At 45.0% G+C, this 22,523-nt stretch overlaps 1 protein-coding gene across 1 annotated transcript in view; it reads right to left on the reverse strand.

The window, feature by feature from the left end:
• The window catches only part of ETS1 (ETS proto-oncogene 1, transcription factor), a 129,703-nt gene extending 108,244 nt beyond the window's left edge, over positions 1 to 21,459 (reverse strand). The window contains 2 exon segments of the mRNA XM_023239297.2: positions 7,781 to 7,866; positions 21,349 to 21,459. Of these exon segments, the coding sequence (XP_023095065.1) occupies positions 7,781 to 7,849 (69 nt within the window). The 5' untranslated portion in view covers positions 7,850 to 7,866; positions 21,349 to 21,459.
• Positions 21,460 to 22,523: the final 1,064 nt, after the last annotated feature.

Consider the following 22,523-nt stretch of genomic DNA (forward strand, 5'->3'; position numbering starts at 1 on the left):
AAAGCCATGCTCAAACACTGCTTTGACCCCACGTCCCCCATTTTTCAGTAGAGAACAGGGAGGCGGAGGAAGTGCCTACCTCCGGAATAGCTCTAGGGGCTCTGGCACAGTACATACTCAGGAAAGGCTGTGTGACCAAGAGACGAATCCTCAGCTTAGACCCTCTCAGCCCATTGCATCACTGCATGCAGGTGCCTTTCCACGGTGGGGGGGGGGGGGGCTGCTGAACCCTGCAGCTTATAATCAGGTCTGGGCCTCCTCCTCCGTCTCAGAAGATGCCAGACAAGCCAGTGTCTTCTTTCACTCACTGTCCAGCGGGTCATGGAGAAGCTCTTTCCACAAGAAGCCAAGGGGGGTGTTCTGGGCGGACGGCGTCTGGCCTTCAGGACGCTGGGGCAGACCTGCTTCGGGAGGGCACATGTGTCCTGCTCCCTTGAGAGGCAGAGGGAAGGACGCAGACAGAAATACTCCTTCGCGTCCATTTAGCTTTCCTCAGCCTGCTCTCAAGGAGGAGGGAGGGGAGGGTGGTGCCGCCACAGGAGAGGCGGGAACAGACAAAATAGGAAACTCTCAAAGGGCAGTTTAATTTTAGACTCAAGGCCAGGAAATTCTTTTTAAAACAATAAGAGCGCTGGGCTTGGGGCTGGGTGAAAGGGCAGGCCTGACCCACGGCAGGTTTCTGAGGGAGAAACGTGAGACGGTCCCGTAGAACTCCTCCGGGACTGTGGCTGAGGCTGCCCGGAGATGTGACCGGCCCTGCTCGTGGCAGCCTGAGACCACCGCCCCCTCCACCCACAGCGAGCACTTAGTCACATAGCTGAGGGTCCAGGGGCCTCTGAACCTTGCCACTAGTCCAAGCTCCTAGACTGGACACTTTCCTGTCGAGAGACCAGCGGTGAGACACGGGTTACTGGTCGGCTTCTACTCCCTCGACGTGAAGCCTGCAGACTCCCAGTGGCTCCAGAGGGGACAGCCCCAGGCTCCCAGTGGCTCCAGAGGTGACAGCCCCAGGCATCCCACGGTGCAGGGAGAGCAGGTGTGGTGACTCAGAGCCTCGTTAGGAGACGCTGGGTGGTGGATAGAAAACTCTCGCCTTGGCCGAAAGATGGGGCAGTAATTCCAATGTGTCCAGTGGTCCGCTACAAGCTGGGGTTTTGGGTTTTTTTTTTCCCCCTAACTCGGGGAAGACCCACTTCCTCATTCATTAGGCATAGAGATGCAGGAATGAGAGTCTATTAGAAGTTCTTTTACACTACCACACATCTAAACAGTGATTAAGATGAATTCCAAAGTAAGGAGTGTCCTTAGCCCTGAGTCAGGGGATCTGGGTCACACGCCAGTCTCTCGCCAGCTCTGTAAACTCAGGCACCTCCTTTAATCTCTCAGGATCTTAATTTCCTGATATCGGGAGATGGCCTCTCGGCCGTGTCCTGGCTCTGAACTCCTTGAGGTTGTGCCCACTGAACTCGGGACCTTAGAAAAGCCCCACCTTTTCAGATGCTGGAAAATACAGACATTATCGGTCTTTCCTTCCATTTTTCTGACCGGCCCGAAGTATCCATTTATATTCCAAATTTCTTTCGCACGTTTTCTCTAATCCCAAAATGCTTCATCCATTGTCCTCCGGGATTTGCAGAGAGAAGGAAAGGGCGTCGGTGCTGGGCTCCACAGTCAGTGACAAGCGCGTGCCCTTCCCAAGAAGGGCAGGGACAGCACAGACTCCCTGATGACCACTCAAAGGCTGGAATCCTGAGGCCTGTAGGGTGGAGGTGAAGAGTGTGCGAACAGCCCTGGCTAAGAAGGGAATTGCTTCCCAAGGAGGCCCAATTAAACTGCAATTACTCAAGATAAGAGAACCAGGTCTGTTTACACAATGGGGTTGTAAACCACCAGCCCATTACAAGAGAACTTTGATCTGGTGGCAAGGGAGCTGTTTCTAGGGCAGGGGAGTGATGAAGCAAGGAGTTTACTCAATAAGAATGTCTCCATCTTTACCCCAGAAGCCCCGTCTTGTTGTGGCAACACCCTTGCACAGACAATAAGTGGAATCATCTCCACTCCTCCCTCCATGCTTCCATCCAACACAATCGAAAAGTCCAGAGAAAGGCATAAGGGAGAGGGGCTTAGCTGAGGTCATCTTTGTGGGAGGCTCTCGACACGCATTTTCTCATGTAACGATCATGATAGCCTCACATGGCAAGTTATGCTCTGTCTTTTAAAGAGAAGAGGACGCTGAAGCACAGAGAGGTTAAGTAACTTGTCCAAGGTCACATGGCCAAGGAGTAACAGACCAGAACTGAACCCAGATCTCTCTGACTCCTTGAAGTGCTTTCCATTATAATTGGCTGGGCTGCATTCCAGAGCTGCCTGGCCCAGGACTGAAGGCTCTGTCTGAGGCTCCTGTAAAAGAGGCGGGAACAAGGGGGGTGGGGTCGCCCTTCTGCCTCACCAAGTGTCAGAAGGTAGAAAGAGTTACGTGGCGAAAAAAAAAAAAAAAAATCCATCAATCAATCAATGATGAAAGGAAGAAAGAACGTGTACAAAAGGGAGTCACTCATGCCACGAAGTGATTGGCAAAGATTCAGCCTCAGAGGTCTCTGTGCCGGGCAGCTGTGTCCGAGGGCACGGCATGGAGTTCATCTCTGCAATGCGCTTAGCTAAGCCCCATGGCCATGCCACTCCCACTTGCAGGCACCGCCGTGGAGACTCAAGAAGGCTGGCCAGCGCCGAAAAGTTCCTCTGGAAAAGCCCAGGAAGGACAGAGTCCAATGCCTAAAACCAGCCAGTGGCTGGCAGCCTTCCTCTGTCCCTTAGAAAGCTGGTATTCGACCCGGACTCTGGCATATGTCCATCAGTCCATTCAGTGATCCTGTCTCTGACATACCCCTGGCTTCATACCATGTTATTCTACACAGTTATAGCAACTAAGTGTCCAGTAGGTACGATTGCATTCATACCACTCATATCATAAAGTCACAAGTCGGGGGCGCCTGGATGGCTCAGTCGGCGGAGCGTCTGTCTCTTGATTTGGGGTCAGGTCATGATCTCACGGTTCATGAGGTGGAGCCCTGAGTTGGGCTCCAGGCTGACAGTGCGGAGCCTGCTTGGCATCCTCTCTCTTTGCCCCTCCCCTGCTGGTGCACTCTTTCCCTCAAAATAAATAAATAAACATTAAAAAAGAATAAAGTCACGAGTCAAAAGTCTTTTGCCGGGCAGTTTCTGAAACACTTCTTTTCACTCAGGAAATATAGTTGCCATATTAGTAAGAGAACATTGGATCCAGAAAGAGTAAAAGAATGCCAGGTTTTTAATGCAATTACCCCACCTCGGACTGCATGGGATGTTCCCCAAACCCAGAGCCTTAGCCTAGGAAATTCTGGCATCTTAGACCAACCTCTTGGGTATTGGGTTTTCCTGGGGGATCTGGCCCTCCGGGAAGCCACTCTCGCCCCAGCAGATTGCTCTACCCCCAAAGGACTGAGCTCTGACAGGAGCTGAGTGGGCAGGACTGTTCCTTTCCTCTGAATAGTTCAAGGTGCTTCCTAAAGTTTGCATGGCCCAGGGGTCATCAATCCCCGTGGACCTCCCCCACACATCCTCCTCGCTTTCAAGGTGGCCAAAGACTGTGACATGTTTGGTCAAAACCAGGAGCGACTCATCCCTCCCATTCCTGCCCTCCCCCAGCTCTGCAGCCCTGGTGGCCTGAGAGGATGACGCAGGAGAGGATAAAGGGACCAGCACTGCTGGGGACTTCCAGGGCTCACCATAGGCTTGCTGAGGTAGCATAACAGGAAGGAGCGCTTCCTCCCCTTGGATGAAAGGGTCCCTGACACACAACCCATACTCGTACCTGAAAACGTCACCCCCTCCCACACAATGGCCAGACAACTCCCAAAAGCGCTGCCGCTCTATCCCCCGGGTATGACATCACCTCATTCGTTACCATGGTCTCCTGAAGGACTGACCTTACAAGGAGGAAAGCATGTATCCTGGTTTGGACAAAGGGACCCTGAGGCAGATCTTGTGAGTTCCCCCTACAATGATTATTCCCTGACCGTGGCATGAAGTTTCTAACTGTTGCTGTGATTATTGTAAGGCTTCTTCTGGTACAGGGCATGATCGAATAATGCTAATGCTACCTCTCATTTCTGAATAATGAATCAGAATTAGCAAGCTTCGGGGACTGGGAAGTATTCGGATTCTGATTTAGATCGAAGCCGACTCTAGATCGAACAGTTAAAGCAGCGTGTTAAGCAGAAGCCCTCATAACGCGAATATATCCTCACTTGTTTGTCTTTTCTGAGATTTCCCTTTCTAGAGCAACCGTTTACAAGTGGCAAAGACCTGCTCAGACCAACCTGTACACGTAACACCGTCCTCCCTTCAAACTTGATCCTGGGGCGGCTGCAAGCAGGGCCTCTCAACCTCAGCACTACTGACATTTGGGGCTGAATAATTCTCGGTCGTGGGAGACTGCACTGTGGATTGTGGGGCTGGCTAGCTGCATCGCTGTCCTCTATGCCCTAAGTGCCAGGAGATGCCACCACCAAGTTCTGACAGTTAAAAACATCACCGAATCAGGGCACCTGGGTGGCTCAGTCAGTTAAGCGTCTAACTTCAGCTCAGGTCACGATCTCTCAGTTTTGAGTTCGAATCCCCGTGTCGGGCTCTGTGCTGACAGCTCAGAGCCTGGAGCCTGCTTCGGATTCTGTGTCTTGCTCTCTCTCTAACCCCTTCCCAGCTCATGCTCTGTCTGTCTCTCTCTCTCTCAAAAGTAAATAAAAACACTTTAGGGGCGCCTGGGTGGCGCAGTCGGTTAAGCGTCCGACTTCAGCCAGGTCACGATCTCGCGGTCCGTGAGTTCGAGCCCCGCGTCGGGCTCTGGGCTGATGGCCCGGAGCCTGGAGCCTGTTTCCGATTCTGTGTCTCCCTCTCTCTCTGCCCCTCCCCCGTTCATGCTCTGTCTCTGTCTGTCCCAAAAATAAATAAACGTTGAAAAAAAAATTATAAAAAAAAAAAAACATTTTAAAAAATTTAAAAAATAAAAATATCACCGAATAGTCCCCGGGGGGCGGCTAAAGCAGCCCTATTAAAAACTCACTTCTCTACAGTTTTCCTTCCACCCTCAGAGTGGAAGAAAAGAGACAGAGTTTCTTTTCTTGGTGGCCCAGCCTAACCAAATTGGAGCCGAGGGCACCAGGCAGGAGGATATGGATTATTGGATTAAGTACCTTTGGTTGACCTGTAGATAGAGAGGCTCCAACAGAACTGACTAGACCCGGGCGCCTGCGGCTTTGACGTTCTTGTCCGGGAAAGTTAATGAATCTGTGCTCACTCCTTCACGAAATCTTAGATTGGGATCGAGGGTGTGAGATCTGTTGGTGTCGCTAATGCCAGTGCCCCAAGGCTATAGTCTGCAGGCAATTTACAGATTCTTCAACTGTTTCTTGTAATGCAGGCTAAGGTTGGGGGTCATCTGTAGGAGCTGGTTTATTGAACCTGAGTTTGTACTGAGCGATGTTATTTGTTTGTTTGTTTATTCATTCGTTTGTATTAGGGAGAGTATACGCAAAGAAGTTTCAGGACTTCACTGCTTGTTATATGGTTCTGAAAGGTTGCCTAACTAGTCCCAGTGATGGAGAAACTAAGGCCCAGAGAGAAGTTATGCGTGAAAGTGCTAGGGCAGTAACTTAGCAGTTCTCTTATGCAACCTTCTGCTTTTGCCCAAGCAATTCTGAAATTCACAGCAAAAAGGATCCCACACGCTGATAATGCTTTTCAGATATGGCTGTTGGGGCTGGGAGTAAACGCGTCCTTTGTTTTGAAACCAGTGGAAACCACTTAAAATGCATTAAAACTAGCCAGTGTATGCAGTTGGGGGTGGGGTCATTCGTTGAAAACATGTACCCAGAGTTGGGTTTTGGTTTTCTAATTTCATACAATTTCCAGATACCCTGTCAAGGATAATTTACTTATACCTGTGGTTTGAATCCTTAACATAAAAATGCATTTTGGTGTCAAAAACATAATAAAACAAATACAAAATTTGCATGGCACTGCTTTTTAAGAGAAGTTATTCATCTTGTTTCGTTTGGTTACAGGACCGCTAAATAGAGTTAACATAGGCTGGTGTTTAAATCTCTTCTTCCAAAGCCAATGATATATTTTGCCCTGCAACCGCAGCATGCTTTATCTGTTTTAACAAATCTCTACAATATCATCTTTAAGAATAAGTTAGTGTAATTTGCGCCAACCTCAGATGATAACCTCTGTGTGAGAAACAAGAGGACCCCTCCCCCGGAGATTTTTCCAGCCCCTTATGTGACCTGCAAATTAAGGCTCTTGGCAACTCCTACGAAGCAGAACTGAGAGACCACTGGTCTGGACTTGTTGTGTGAGTGCGTGTTTCTAAACATATTTCCGGTGGTCATTATACTCTAAACTTTTTCCTGATTCTAATTTTTTAGAAAAGTGAATGGTGTTTCTATGAAAACCAAAGCCATTTAAAACAGAAAACAAAACAAAACACCAAAACAGGTGTTTCAGAATAGCCAGGAAAGAGAAATGTGATAATCACTCCTTGAACACAGAACAGCTTTTGAGCACTTATTTTTTTCAGTGCCACCGAGAATCATTTTCAAGTACATCACATCTTTCAATAGACAATTACAACGAGAGGCCATGGTTAACTTCAGGTTACCAGTGTTAAAAATTCTGCAGAACCACACACAGGACAGTCTAGGACTGGAGTCAGAAAAGAGCTCTGGTCTACTGGTGTCTCTTTGGACCCATAAATGTAGTGCAAAGAATTAACAGTAAACGTATCTGTCCATTTCCAGAGGAAGTGAAAAGAGCTCAACATTTCTGTTGGCTGTCTTTGCATGAAAACATACACAATTAGGAAGGAATAGTTAATAATACATCAGCTAATATTAAAGATTCATTGAACATTGGGATGGATCAATGATAGCATTATGGGATTGCTCTCACAATACATTTATAAGAAATTCATCTAGGGGTGCCTGGGTGGCTCAGTCGGTTGAGTGTCCGACTTCTGCTCAGGTCATGATCTCACGGTTTGCTTCATGAGTTCGAGCCCCACATCGGACTCTGTGCTGACAGCTCAGAGCCTGGAGCCTGCTTCCAATTCTGTGTCTTTCTCTCTCTGTCCTTCTCCCCCTCATGTTCTGTCTCTTTCTCTCAAAAATAAATAAACGTTAAAAAATTTTTTTAAATAAAAAAAAGAAATTCATCTAAACATTCTACTGATGACCACATAGCTTGGGTTGGTCTTCTTTCCTAAGGGAAAGAAATTTTATCCAGTTCTATTTTAAAGTTCCTTTTACCTCTCTTATTCTGAGATACATGACATTTTCCTATAAAGTTACTATCACATTCCCTAGTTTTAAATTCTGTGATTAGATGGCTTGGGTTATTTAGCTCTATCGATATGTGAAAAATCTTCACCAAATGAACTGAGTAATGAAAAATCACCTGGCTTTCACCATTAATCATGGTTGAGTTACATTCTCTGAAACACAAACATATTTTTTAAAATAAAACCTTTTTAAGCAAGTCCATCAGTCTTGGATTTTTATTTTATATGCTGAGAAAAAGACAGATAATCTCACACTTTAGCTCCTCCAAAAGATTCAAGGCTGATTCCAACTTTGAGGGTGGGTCTCCGGCTTCTCTGTCCAGGAGGGGTTAGGATGCAGGAAGGAAGGGGAAGACAGGAGAGGCAGGTGGGCAAAGGAAGAGCAGGGAGGGGTCCACTTACCGCCACCGCAGGACGCACTGCTGAATAAGGGGCAGGGCCACTGGCTGTGGAATCCACAAAGTAGCTCATCCTCAGGCTTTCAGCACCTGCATGGGAGAAAGTCTTCACTGAAGCACCAACGTGTGTGCTAGAACCACAGCTGGTTCGAATCTTACAATGGGATGTCTCCCAAGGAACCATAGAGTTCACCTCTTTATGCTACAGAGAAGGAAACTAAAATTCAGAAAGATAAAGTACATGGACCCTTGGCACACAGAGAATGAGCAGGCCCCAGACCGGGACCCTTCTTGACCACAAGGCAGCAGGGATAGCTTCCGTGAGCTGTAGACAAGAAGCAGTCACAGCATCTACAGAAAGACCCTCTTGTAGGGTTTCTGGGCAAACACCAGGTCTTAGTGTCATTTTTGGTAATAGCCCCATCCATATATCACCTTCCCTCCACCCCAACTAGGTCTGCCACATAGCAGGAGCTCAGCACTCAGGTGTGGTGTGAATTAATTGATAAAGGAGTAAAGAAAGAAAGGTCGGAGGGGAAGAAGGATGGAAAAGCCCTATCTAAGAGACACATCAACCAGGACCTCAAGACACAGATAAACAGAGAGAAGGCCTGAAAAAGGGATTGAACATTATTCATCTGGGGCGGGGGGGGGGGGGGGGGGGGGGGAGGAGAAATGCTTTTAAATAGTTCTTGTCCAGAGCTGTTATCTACATTGAAAATCTGGATGTCAAGAACGCTTGAGGAATGTTCTGGCTGAAGGGATTTTCCAGCTGGCTGTCGGTCATCAGGAAAATCATTTATGTATCAAATATTTCTGTTGATCTCAATGCTTTCTAGAGTGCATTAGTTCATACACTTTCATAAACTCAACATTATATACTTTAAAAAAGTCTTTCTTGAATGATGTACACGAGATGAAGTTCTTAGGCACATCATCTGAAGGCCAAATTCCCATTGTTTAACAAATGACATTTTAGCTTCAACTCCACTGCTTTCCAGTTCATCTTTGTCTTTTCCTCTACTCCTGCTAATATGTAAAGCCACTGGCACCTTTCAAGAAAAATAGAGTACTACCTGTCCTATGTTCAGTTTGTGGTGTTGGTTCACCGTCTTCATTCAGGTGACAGCCAGTGAGCAGGTCTTCCTTCATATGAAATGTATTTAAACGATAATAGGTAAATGGGCTCAGCAATAGAAAATTATACCACCGAAGGGCTAAATCACAGAGCAACTAATATCATATGGTTGAGATTCGTAAGCTAGAAACCTTCTAAAGACATAACTTACCCCAGGACTTTGCTTATTTGCTTTTAACTAAAACTTTACTTCTCTTACGATGCGTTTTCTCCAAAAAAAAAAAAAAAAAAAAAAAAAAAAAAAACAAAGAAAAAAACAAAAAAACTGCAGGCGAGATAATATTAATTTTAAAAAATTAAACAACTACGGGTAGTTAGGCTACATTAATCAAAGTTTTGTTCCCTTGTTTTTAGGGGGATTGATCTCCACTGCAGCAAGATGGCCCCCGGAAGAACACCCGGTGGTGACATTGAAGAACGGAAAAAGATCCAAGTGTGCTAGTCCAAGGACATTGTTAATATCTGTTATCAGTGGTCACCTATTCAGTGCTCATTCCTCAGAATAATGAGCAGCTGCTATGTATCAGAGCACACTGGGCACTGACCATGAAATAAGGTCCATACAGCACAGCTCAACATGGACGGGTCCTGACCATACGTTCTGAAGATAATCTCAATGAGCTCATTGTTCCCTTCCTACTGAAACATCCCTTACTTTTAACCTTGAAATCAGGTGCAAAGGTCCCAATGAAACATCATCAGTCTATTCATCCCCACTTTTGATCTACTCCCAGATGAGATTTACAAGTTAACAATATGGAGTATGTCATACCTCGAATGGATTAACCATGGTCAGATTCCCTAGGGAAAAGCTGGCCATCCCTCCGGCCCTGCAGGGCAACCTATACCTTTGGGGAATGTCTAGGTATGGGGTCACCGTTTGTGCCAGCCATTCAGCCCTCCAGGGTCCTCCAAAAAAAAGTCTCGTGGATCCCCTGAGACATCACGGACCTCCACCATTCATTCAACAAGCACAATGAAGACTTCCTTTGCTAGGAACTTGTTTATTCATTCAGCAAATAGCTACTATGTGCCCGCTATGTGCTAGACATTCTTCTGGGCATTTGGGACCCACGGGCAAACAAAGACCTCCGATCTCATCATGGACCTCACATTCTCTCCGACTCAGAATAAAGCTGAGAAAGACAGTCTCTATCTTCAGGCAGTAGAGAAGACAGACTTACCTATGGCTGTAATATCATGTGATGAGTAGTTTACCAACAATATGGAAGAAAAAGAAAAGCAGTCAGTTCTTCTGGGTGTGGGGAGTGGGAAATCGTGGAAGATTGCACAGTGTGATGTGTGACCCCACGGCCCTATGAGTCACCCCTATACTCCCACAAGCAGCAGAAAGACCTTTACTCTTCTGAATTCCCATTTTCTTTACCTATTTGTAAGAAAAAGGATTTTTGGAAGTGGCAGCCTTGTCCTGAAGGCCAGCCGGACAACACCCCTCACAGCAACATAGCCTGGGGAAAGGTTCAGTGGAAATATGTGTTCTCTTTCCAATTGACGGAGTGAGGGAGGAAACCTATGGCCCCACATATGGTGCATTCTGTGCGGGATTGTGTTCCTGCAGTTACGTTATATGAATGACACTTCCCTTGGGGAAAAGCCCTTCACCCAGGGAGGAAGCTGAAAAGAGGGAGTTGCCAGGGCACTCGAGGGCCCTCATCTCAGGAAATAACTCCGGGACAGAAATGGATTACTGCTGTATTATTTTTTGGAGAAAGAAAAAAAGAACTCACCCTTTTTCCACTTGTAGATTGTGACACAGAACAGCTGCTTAGGACATAAACCCTTTCAGAAAAAGAAAGAGGAGTGTCTGCGTGATACTTTTTTTTTTTTTTTTTTGACTTGTTGGCCAGAGAGAATTCCCTCCCACGTAACATTAAACATCAGCTGGACCAACTTTTTTTTTTTTTTTTTTGGTCTTGGCATTATAAATGTTTATTACCTAAATACAAAACAACTGTGTGACTTAAGATTTACTACCCAGCCTAGAAGCAGCCACGGGCCTGTCAGAATGTAGAAACAATGTGAACGGTTGAGAACAGACTTTTGAAGACCTGAGTTCATTTTTCTTTCTTTCTTTTTTGGATTTTTTTATGTTTATTTATTTTTGAGAGAGAGTGAGACAGAGTGTGAGGCGGGGGAGGGGCAGAGAGCGAGAGGGAGACACAGAATCCAAAGCAGGCTCCAGGCCCTGAGCTGTCAGCACAGAGCCCGATGCGGGGCTCGAACTCACCAACCGCAAGATCATGACCTGAGCCGAGATCGGACGCTTAACCGACTGAGCCACCCAGGCGCCCCTGTGTTCATTTTTCTTGAAGGGGACTAGCTACTCCAGAGCAGCGGATAAATGGGTCTGAAGTGGCTTTATCCTCAGGACACTGCCCTGGCTTCCACAAGCGGCGCTCCCAACCTCTTAGGCCTCATGGCCCCCACACACCACTGCACCTCTGCTCCCCCAAGATGGAATCTCTGCTGTTCCCATAAGCTCCTGGTGCCAGTTCTCGCTTCCCCCCGTTTCTCCTATGATCACGTCTGATAGAAATGCCCTTCTGCCCTCCTGCTCCCCAGCTATCAACCCGCTTCTCCTCCGGCTTTAAGGCTCATCTCAAGAAGTTCTGGCTGCCAGGAACCCTTCCTGCACCACCCTTCACCGCAGCCAGGGGTGTCCCCCTTTCTCTGTGTTCCCCGCCATCACTGGGCGTAACACACCGTTTTATAAACATCTGTTTCCATTTGCCTCTCGCCCTAAACTCGGAGCTGTTTGAAGGTAGGCACTATGCTTTTTTAACCTTTGTGTCTCCAGAATCGAAGACGGACTAGGGGGCATCAGAGAATTCGTTTTTGTTGTTGTTGTCGTTGTTGAATTGGCGAATGAAAGAATGAATTGCTCTCACAAGGCCGAAACTATAAAGCAGATCAGATGTACGTTGGATTTTCAACTCAGAGAAGCTGAATAGATTGCAGATCTGGATGAAGATCCGCTTGAAATCATCAGGTTTGTTGCGTGACCCCATCCCTAAGCGTGGGCCGCTAGCGTCACCTTCTCACAGAAGTGCAAGGATTTTGTCCACCCTTCAGTCCGTCCCCCTGGCCCCCGTGCCACTGCTGGTAGGAGAGGGACACACAGATTAGAAAGCTCGTACTAGCCCTTTAACCGACTTAAGCCCCTGTTTTACAGATAAGGAGGAAGACGCAGGCAACCCTGTAAACTGGTCAGGCTGAGCTCTGACCCTGGGTCTTCAGCCACCTTCTCCTGGGCTTCTCTCTCCTCACTAGCCCAGAAGTTTCCAGAGAAAAATGCTCAGTCTCTGCGGAGGACAAAAAAAAAAAAAAAAAAAGGATAGCCATTTGGTTTATGTGGGTGTATCTCAGTCTGATAATGGATTTTGAACAGTTTTCTGCGGGACTCTGGGGAGAGCTCTGTTCTTCGTAAAGCATGCTACTGACTGCTTCTGGAGCTTTCCACCCTCCGCAAGCCCAGTGACAGGGCCAGTCCTGCAGGCTGACACTGCCTTTCACCCATATCCCTTTGGGGCAGGGTGTGGGTGATGCCTAGAGGACAGAGAGGCTGGGGAGTGAGAGGGGTGCACCAGGCCAGGCCACAGCAGTAGGAAATCCCAAAGAGACCAGGTCTGCGTGAAGGCTGAACCCAGGTCACATCAACTCTGCCCCTGCTTGGCTGCGTTTCTAGTGGAGCACTGTGACATCACTTAGTGTTTTTCTTTTGGCGTTACGTGCTTTTCAAGGAGAGACTATGCCTTGAAGGGAACTAACCCAATAAACTGTACTTAAACATTTTTTTCTTTTGAAAATGATTGCTTTGGGCAACAGGATACGTGCGTATTGAAAAAAAATTACACTAAAAATACAGAAATGTCAAAGATGAATGCCAAAATCACCCCAAATCCCACCATCTAGAGGTCATCGTACTAACCCTCTATTCAGTGTTCCCCTGGGTATTTTTTTAACGTGTCTTTACAAATGTAGGTATAACGTATACGTATGATCATAATTTTACCGTCGTGATATAATTCTCTGCATGCCATTTTGCTATCTGCTTCTTTCACTGACATCTGACATAATGCTATGAATATTCTTCTTTGTCAAGAAATAGAACTCTACATTCCAAAGATTATGGTTGTCAAGTATTCTATTGTATGGGTGCCTTATTCTTTTCTGAACGAGCCGCTTATTACTGTATAATTAATTTGTCCCGAATTCCATGTCATTATAAAAGTTCCCAAAATGTTTTCTCTTCTCATTAAATATCTATAAGTGGTAGTGTTGGGACAAAGAACGCGTACAAACTGCCTTCCATAACAGAGAAGCCAAAATTTTACAGCCACCGACAAAGGCATTGTGTTTTCCATTTGACATTACCCCCTAGTCTCCCTGTTACCTTCATGGGTCAGAAATCATGGCTACTGTGTAGCCTCGATGTAAAGATTACAGGTGGACAATTCAACTGTGGAATAAAGCCATGACATGTGGATAATGTGGATAAGTTGCTATGCAAAATTTACATAGATATGCAATCAGGATTTCTCCTAGTATCAACAATTTAGGATTCTCATTAATTCGTATTAAAAAAAAACACCCTTTTGGTCTAGAATGCAGGAGAAAAAGAATTTGACCTCTAAAAGGATTATGCATTCAAAGAAAAATGACAGAACCTTTGCCAAACTAAAGACATTGTTCTCTATGTTATCAAGGCAACACCATGAATCTCCAATGAATAGAGTTTGAGTTTCTTCTTTCAGAATGCCATGAAAAATCTGTTTTTAAAGACTCAGACTGAGCATTACTTCTTTCAGGAAGTTTTCCCCCAACCTCCTAAGCAGTTAGATGGGCATTCTCCACCCTCCTCCACAGGACTCACCATAACAACGTGCCTACTTTGGTATTTGGTATTTGGTTCAGAGTACTTCCTGTATGCATATCTGTTTCTGTTCCTGAATCCTGAGTTGCTTAAGAGTAAGGACTATCTTTTTATATGTCACATAGTAGACATGCAACACATTTATTGACTGAATGGAAGAACCTTTTCATGAAATAGAATTAGAATGTGCAACAGTAGGTCTCAGGGCCTGAGTATATCCAAGAGAGTGGAAGAGAGATCTAGGCCAAAAAAAAAAAAAAAAAAAAAAAGAGTTATCACTTGTGGTCACATGCATCCATATGCAACCCTAGGCTGAGACTTCTTTAATGTTAACCACGAGCAGGATCATATTTTTCCCTAAACTAATGAATGCACCAGATTGACAAGTTTTATCTATTCTCCTATATCATTTTCTCTCCAACTCTCATGAGTAATTCATTGGCATTTTTCAAATCATTTTAGTGGATCTCTCCTTTCATCTGGCAGTGTAACAAAAGCTACCAAGTTCAATTCCGGCAAGAACGTCAATCTAAGCATATTCAGATAGTTTCCCAAGGAAACTTGTGGTTGCAATAAGGAGGAAAAAAAATAGTTTGAAGGATTGGAGACGGTTTCTCCTCCTTGTTCCTAAATCCATAAGAACTTCGTTTTCTTGACTAGGTTTCTCAACATCCCAGTAGTAAACATTCCTTCTTATTTTAGGTAGCCAGCCCTGGGGCGCCTGGGTGGCTCAGCCGGTTAAGCATCCGACTTCGGCTCAGGTCATGATCTCACAGTTCATGGGTTTGAGCCCCGCATCGGGCTCTGTGCTGACAGCTCAGAGCCTGGAGCCTGTTTCCGATTCTGTGCCTCCCTCGCTCTCTGCCCCACCCCTACTCACGCTCTGTCTCCCTCTGTCTCAAAAATAAATAAACATTAAGTAGCCAGCCCTGACCCATAAAGGCAGTGGTCTGATTTATGTGCTGTTACTCATGGTATCGGACTATCACACGAGGACAGTGTTTTGCCCTTCCTCAACGAGTTAACTCCTTCATATGTCCTGAAAAAGAGAGAGAGTAAGAGACTGCTTTGGTCTGCTGCACCATAGCAATTCGGAAATAAGGAGTGCCTCGTAGAGTATTTAATGTTTCCTCTGTGTGGACAAGAGTCCCTCCCAGTCACACTGCTGGCATGGCATGATGAACAGTGGGCAGAATGGAGTGCCTTCTTGTAAACATCAAGGGAGTACATTAAAACCCGCTCGCTCCTAAATGAGAGGAATTTGATGACCACAATGTCAATCCTCGTCTCTGAAACTTTGCAAAACCTAATGCTCTCCTTTTGGTAGTCAACCAGGCTTCACGTGGAAACATTTCCTGGAAGGCTGAAGGTAACATTCAATACACTGGTTTACAGTAAAAGACCACAGCCTGGTCTCCAAGTGCTATTCTTCAAATGCTACATGAATGCGCCATGAAATTCAGCAAATGATCACTGAGTCGATAAATTAAAATGTTTTTTTTTACTAAGAGACTAGAAACACAAAACAGTAAGCTGGAGAAAAGACAGGAAGTACTCTTTGCTTCACAATGACAGATGTAGCAGAGGTCATGATATACGTATGAGATTCTTGGCCAAGATGAATCTGAAGAAGGCCCGAAAGACTAAAATGTCAACTCTAACCCAACGGATGCTGCCAAAGGAATCCTCAAAGAGCCTAGAATTTTAAATTACTTGTCAACTTACAGCGTGTGGAGCATGTTGGATATAAATCTAGACTTCAGATACGGTTCTGGCTCTTAAGAAGTGCTCAACAAAACTGAGAGACATCACACACAGAGGTAGATACTCAGAGAACAATGAAAAGGGGACAGGATAGATATTGAGAATGTCCTTTTCCAACTGTACCAAAGAACACCAGCTGCCTGAGAGCTCTCAAATCCAGCAAGCAGCTCCTTGGACTATGTCTGATTGTGATTTTCATGGTGGCGTTTCGGTTGTTTTATTGCCCAAATTGTAAGGTTCCAATTTCTCAGTAGAATCTTGAACGGCTTGCTGCCATTCTTACATGAAGAGGGATTTTGCAAATTCAGTCAGTTTTGGAGTTGGAAAACAAATTCACCGACTCTGCCATTTTTTATTGGAATAAACTGACTTCAGAGAGGTGACGTGTTTATCCAGTGATAAAGAGCTCGGGAGATGCAGATGGTGAGTTAACCTGTAGCTCCTTACTGAGCCAATGGCCATGGGCAAGTCTCTTAACCTCACAAAGTCTTAGTTTCCTCAACTATAAAATGGAGATGATAATACCAACCTTTTCAGGATTATTGAGGAGGGTTCTATAAAATAAAAGTGCTCAGCAGAATGCTTTACGCATGATAAAGCGGTCAACAAATAGTGGTTATTATGTTTTGCTCTTTTGTCACAGTGACTGGCATTAGTAAGCATTCACTAATTAAGCCATAGTGGTTTTTATACATTATTATTCTTACTGCCCAAGGCGGCTATTCATTCAGGTACCATAGCTGGAACCCAGATGGCCTAAATCCCTGTCTCTTTTTCTAAGGGACTTGCATTTAAATAATCAGCAAAGGATTCCCTTCCATAAGCATTAGTTAAGAATTTCACTGCAGCAAAGAGCCACCATTGCTGTTGAATGGTAGTCTGTTTGTACCATTGTTATGCATAAAACCAAGAAGTAAGCATCTTTCTGGAACTGAGGAACAAACTCATTGGAAGATTCCAGGGCACAAATGGGGAAATACTGTCGCGTCTTGAGCGAAACCAACATCTTTTTGACATAAATGTCGGTCTTTTGTGGAGTAACCCATTAGCAACTAGATATACACCTACGGAAGTAGTAAGCTGCTACGGAGAATATTGCAAGAATTTTTGTTTGTTCGTTGTTTTTAATTTTGTTGTGTTTGGCTTTTTTTTTTTTTTTTTTTTTTTTTTTTTGCCAGGGGTTGGGGGGATCACGCTTCCCCAACTGATTTGCATAGGAATCACCTGGGAATTGCGTTACAATGCTAAGCCCGAGTCAGCAGGTCCGAGGTGCAGCCTGACCATCTGCATTTCTAACGAGATCCCACCTGATGCCCAGGCAGCAGCTCTCCGAAGACCTCGCTTTGAGTAGCACGCCAGCGTCTGGACAAACTTGGTTAAATTCATGAGTAATCCTAACAAGGCAGGTGTTCAGGAGACAGAGCCCACCGAGGAACGGGCAAGAAGACGTCTGTGGCGCAGGCTGATGAGAAGTTTGATTTTTATCCTCGCTACAATAAGAGCCTGGCTAGGGGAACGTGGAACTCAGCACTGTCAGTGCCTCTCCAGCCACATGTCACATGATGGCCACATATGACAAGGCTTCTTGCCTTTCCTGAGAAGCTGTGGTTTGAGTTACTTAGCCTCTAATGTCAAGAAATGGGCATCGCTGTGGTCTCCCCATTGACAGGAATCCCTCTGGACTAAAGACGGCTGGGGGCACCACAAAGACGATTACGTCGTCATTTGCGTTATATTTTTCACAATTTTCAAGGACTTAACATCTGTCGGAAACTCTTCGATCTGTGTTTTGCAATTTTGATGCATCTGAGATTATTTCGAAATGAAAAGTTAAAAAAAAATTGAAATGCAAAAAAGGCTAAAATTCTGGGGTTTTTGACTTTTCCCGGTGGCTTGGAAATTTAGAGACTTTATTCCCCCGTCGAGAATATTTTCTTGACATTTTCACTAAAAGGTTGCTTCTTGGTTTTCATTCTAGTTAATACTACCCAAACATTCTCTTCTGAGTTCCTGAGACAGCAGCAGCCCTTGACCAGGTAGAATATCAAATCTATTCTTTTTCTTTGAGAAACAAACTTGATCAGAAATGTCCTTCCCGGGGCGCCTGGGTGGCTCAGTCCGTTAAGCATCCAACTTTAGCTCGGGGCTCCTGAGTTCGAGCCCCACGTCAGGCTCTGTGCTGACCGCTCAGAGCCTGGAGCCTGCTTCTGATTCTGTGTCTCCCTCTCTCTCTACTCCTCCCCCACTCATGCTCTGTTTCTCTCTGTCTCAAAAACATATAAACATGAAAAAAGAAAAGAAAAGAAAAAGAAAAGGAAAGGAATGTCTTTCTATCCCTGTGTTAGACACCAATTCTTGCCATCTGAAGTCCCAAAACACTCATAGACTGGGTCACATCGCTTAACACTTATATTGTCTTTTACTTTCAACCCCTTTTCAGGTAAGATCTTGTCTCCTAAAATAAATTATGTTGACTTTATGAACAAAACTTCCATTATTGTTCCTTCTGCATCTGTCACATCACCCAACACAAGGCTGGACACAGCATAGAAATTCGATCAATATTTGTCATGAGAGAGACTGAGGGAGAGATTTGCTGATCTGATCAACTGGACCTTGTAGCTTTCCTTCAGAGTCAGTATTACTCTCTAACAACAAATAGTTGAGCGGCAGATCCCCCTTTGGAAAAGAAGCCTAATCCACAGAATTCTCCCATGTAAAACCAAAACATCAGTCTGAGCAGAAAAATCCAGCCTGAACTCATGTAAGTATCTCAGAGCTACTAAGGTTCCTGCGAGATACAGTGCCAGCCCCAAGGTCTGGACTCACATCCCCTTGGTTCTAATCAGGTCCCTCTTCTACACTGGTCATATTACCAAGCCTCAGTGCCTTCATCTGTTAAACGGGAATAACAAAAGTGCCCACCTCAAATACTTCCCTGTAGATTAAATGAAGTGGTCTGTGCAAAGCACTCAGCAAGGGTCCTGGCGCATACCAAGTGCTCAATAAATATTAGGAATTATTATCCTTCCTCTGGTGAATTGGAGGAAACCAGGTATGATACCCAGAGTATCACCAAGATGAAAAAGTTGACTTCCCTGGGGCGCCTGGGTGGTTCAGCCAGTTAAACGGCTGACTCTTGGGTTTCGCCTCAGGTCACGATCTCACGGGTCCTGAGTTTGAGCCCCAAATCAGGCTCTGTGCTGACAGCATGGAGCCTGCTTGGGATTCTCTCTCTCTCTCTCTCTCTCTCTCTCTCCTTCTCTCTCTGCCTCTCCCCCACTTGTGCTCTCTTCTCTCTCTCTCTCTCTCTCAAAATAAAGAAAGAAACTTTAATAAATAAATAAATAAATGGTTGAATTCCCTAAAGCTACATTTTCGGTAGAGCAGGGGCAAAGGAGATGAAAGGCATAAAACAAGTTATTTTCCTATCTAAGTTTCTCCAGGGTTGAAAACTCACCCAGCTTGCCTCACAGGCCACTAAATTGCTGCATACCACATTTAGTTTGCTCTAATACTAAATACTTTTACATTTCCATATAGAAAGGAAGAAATGGGAGAGGGGGGGAGGGGGACCGATATACCAGCTTCTGGGGTGTAACCCTTCCTTCTGCCACTTGATGCTGAGATGGGAATTTTAAATGGGTAATCGGAAAGGGAGAGTTGCTGTGGAAAGCAGATCCCTTCCTCAATAAATAAAATCAGGAAGGATGGCCGAATTCGAATCGTCAGGGAGAAATTTGGTTCCACCTTGAGGCTCCGCGTGTAATCAAAGAGAGGATTGTCAGTGCCAATTATTTGTGTCCCTAACATGTATTTGTCAGTCTCCCACCCCACCCTCCCCTAGGGACCTGCACCCACACACCCAATTTGTTAGACTGCCCCTCAACATGATTGGCACTTTTCTTTACGCTGTTCACTTCTAGTCGCCCATCTTTGTGGAGTAGGTGGGGCACAAATCATTATTCACATTTTAGGGATGAAGAAAATAAGGCACAGTCAGGTTAAATACCTTGTTCCCAGGTACCAAGCCCATCTCTACTAGGACCCAAATGCATATCCGCTTTCTTGACTCCAAATCCAGTGCTGGTTCCAGTTATGAGCCTACTCAGCCTTTGAACTTCATTATAATCTGAGGCAGGCAACTGGCCTGCGTCCATGCTCTCACCCAGTTCGCCAAGGTCACAGATTGCCAGATGTTGAAGGATTACACCTTTTACCCGCCTTCTTCCAGGCTCTACTCTTGGACCTTCTAGCACCTCTACCAACTAGCACCTTGGTGCCAGGAGCCTGAAAGGCAGAGATACCCTCTCTGTAATCAGACTTTCATCAGACCCTCTGCTTCCCTCGTCCTCAGTCCTCAGCAGCGGAACCAGGACGGAAGAGGCTGCGTGGCTGCCTTGGCTGTTTGTTTTCTCACTACTGAGTTGGCAAGTATGGAAGTTGTTGATTTACAATTAGAAGCAGCATGCTTCTTCAAATATTAATATTAATAACTACAATACTGAACACATGAAAAGGGCTTTTCATCTTCAAAGCACTTTGCAGACATTAACTCATTAGCTCTCCCTTCCCTCCATTCAAGAACAACAGGTAAGTAAGAATCTCAACAGCAACAGCGGCCACGCAGCAACCCTCCACGCGTGCACAGCCCTCGCCTGCAGGAGCAAAAGTTTTCCTCTTTTAGGATAAAAAAAAGAGACGATGCAATCCAGAACCACAACTGATGAAACAGTCAAGATGCCAGTCATGTTACAAATCAAATGGAACTGCTAGAATTATCATTTTAGAATCTGTATTTCCTGCCGTGTGGCAAATAGGTCTGTCTCCTCAGTCGCACGGCAATGGTAGGGAGTGACCGAGAAAAAATGGTGAGAAAAAAAAAAAATCTTCCCCAAAAGGCAATAAGGAGAACCTACAAGCGAATGCCTAGTCTTTTCAACAGTTCATCCACGTAAAATGTGACTTTAAAAGGGGTAACAGGGATGTTTTAACAGCCGAAGCCACAAAGTGGCATTGCAGGATAAAATCCCCAAATGGAGGGGAATGGCCACCCACACCCCCCCCCCAACCACAGCCACAGCCCATAGCAGTGCCCCTGACATTCAGCTCTGCGGTGGAGAAAAGAAATGCCCCCCCTGACTTTGAGACTCTCCCTGCCTCAGCCACAGCCCCCCCAAAACAGGTAGAATATGGAAGAACATGGAGTCACAGAACAGGGAAAAACACCAAAAAACAAAAACAACAAACAAACAAACAAACAAAAACCTGGCTAGTTTGGCTTGAAAGATTCGTGTAGCAATTTCCTCTCCACAGAAATTCATTAAGCTGCTATGCAAAAAAAAAAAACAAAAAAAAAACAAAACAAAAAAAAAAAAAACAAGTAAAGCAACAGGCTTGCTAAGAGTGAGAGGGGGGAAAAAAGGAATTTCTATGTTTAACTACAGCTTTATTTCTTTGGAACCACTCCAATATGCAAAAAAAATTCAGAGTTTCTGACAAGTAATCTGCGAGTATCTAAAACGTGTATGATTTTGCTTTTATAAAGCAGGGGAAAGAGTGAAACGAACTGATTTCAGACTATTTTAGGAAGGTTAGGAAGTATTTTTGAAAAATTATGAATGGAAACTATAGAAACATGTGAACAGAGGAAAAGAAAACCCACTTGTATCCTGAAAGTCCCCCATCAATTTACTGTTTAATTCCACAGACTGAAACAAACAAAAAAAAAAAAAAAAGGAAAAGGAAAATAGCAAAGTTTTAGGCAGAAACTCACACTTCACTTACTACTTGGCCGGAGAGACTGGGTGAGGAAAAGGTCCTGAGTAAGCTTCCCTCAATGTCTGTGGTCTCTTTCCAACTACCTGCAGGAATCCTCCGCTCGGTGGCTATAGAGGATGCAAAGACCATAATGTTTCTAATAGAGCTGCCTCCTTAAATTGGGGGGTGTGGTCAAGGCTGGGAGGGCTGGAAAAAAGGCTGTGCTCTGCTAGCCCCTGACACCGCGGAGGCAGCCGCTCGGACAGGCTCTTCGGTCTAGGTGGAAGAGCAAATATTGTTACTGGCTGGAGCGACACCAGATCACACCTTATTTTCTATCCTTCAAATTATCCTTCAATTAAATATAACTCAGCCACGCAGAGTACTGGGGAGGGAGATGAGCCAGCTAGCTCAGTGGGATAACTTGTCTGGTCCTCCGCGGATGCATTAGGTTTACTTTCTACTGAATATGTGAATATTCATGGCTTCACATTTCTTGACTTTCTCAATGGAGCCCCATTTAACCCAGGCAAGGGGTCTGGAGAGGCCGGGCTTGCTGTAGAATCAGGCCCGGAAAGACAGTCAGAAAGTAGGATATCTACCAAACAGTTACCTGCTTTGGCTTTTTATTTAGCTCTGTTAACCTAATGTGAAAATGTGATATTTCCTAAGAAGAAGAAAATAATTATATGGAAGGGAGCTGACCAAGTAAAGCATCGGGAGTTCTTAAAAGTGAAGTTAAAATACCCTATTCATATAAGCCTGGTCTTGGGTGATTTCTAAAATAGATTGGTTTGGGGACACCTGAGTGGCTCCATCAGTTAAGCCACCGTCTCTCTCTCCCTCTCTCTCTGTTCCTCCCCAACTTGTGTTCTCACTCTCTCTCTCTCAAAATAAATAAATAAACTTGAAAAAAAATTTAAAAATAGATTAGTTTTAGTGGCCCTGATTTGTGTAGTTCTCGTGCAGCAATTAAAGGACAGAAATGCTCATATATTTCTCACTTAGAGAAAATGTGAGCAATGTGAAAGTCATGCATTTGTTTTAGGTGAACATATACAGCATCTTATATTTACATATTCAGAACCATGGTAAGAATGTTACATTCACGTAATATCGTTTCTATGAATAGGGTTATTTTGTTAGAGAATTTTTTTTAAGTCAGTATTTGGCTGCTTTTTTTTAAATACT

The sequence above is a fragment of the Felis catus genome, chromosome D1 (genome assembly GCF_018350175.1).
Source record: "Felis catus isolate Fca126 chromosome D1, F.catus_Fca126_mat1.0, whole genome shotgun sequence".
Lineage (NCBI taxonomy): Eukaryota > Metazoa > Chordata > Mammalia > Carnivora > Felidae > Felis > Felis catus.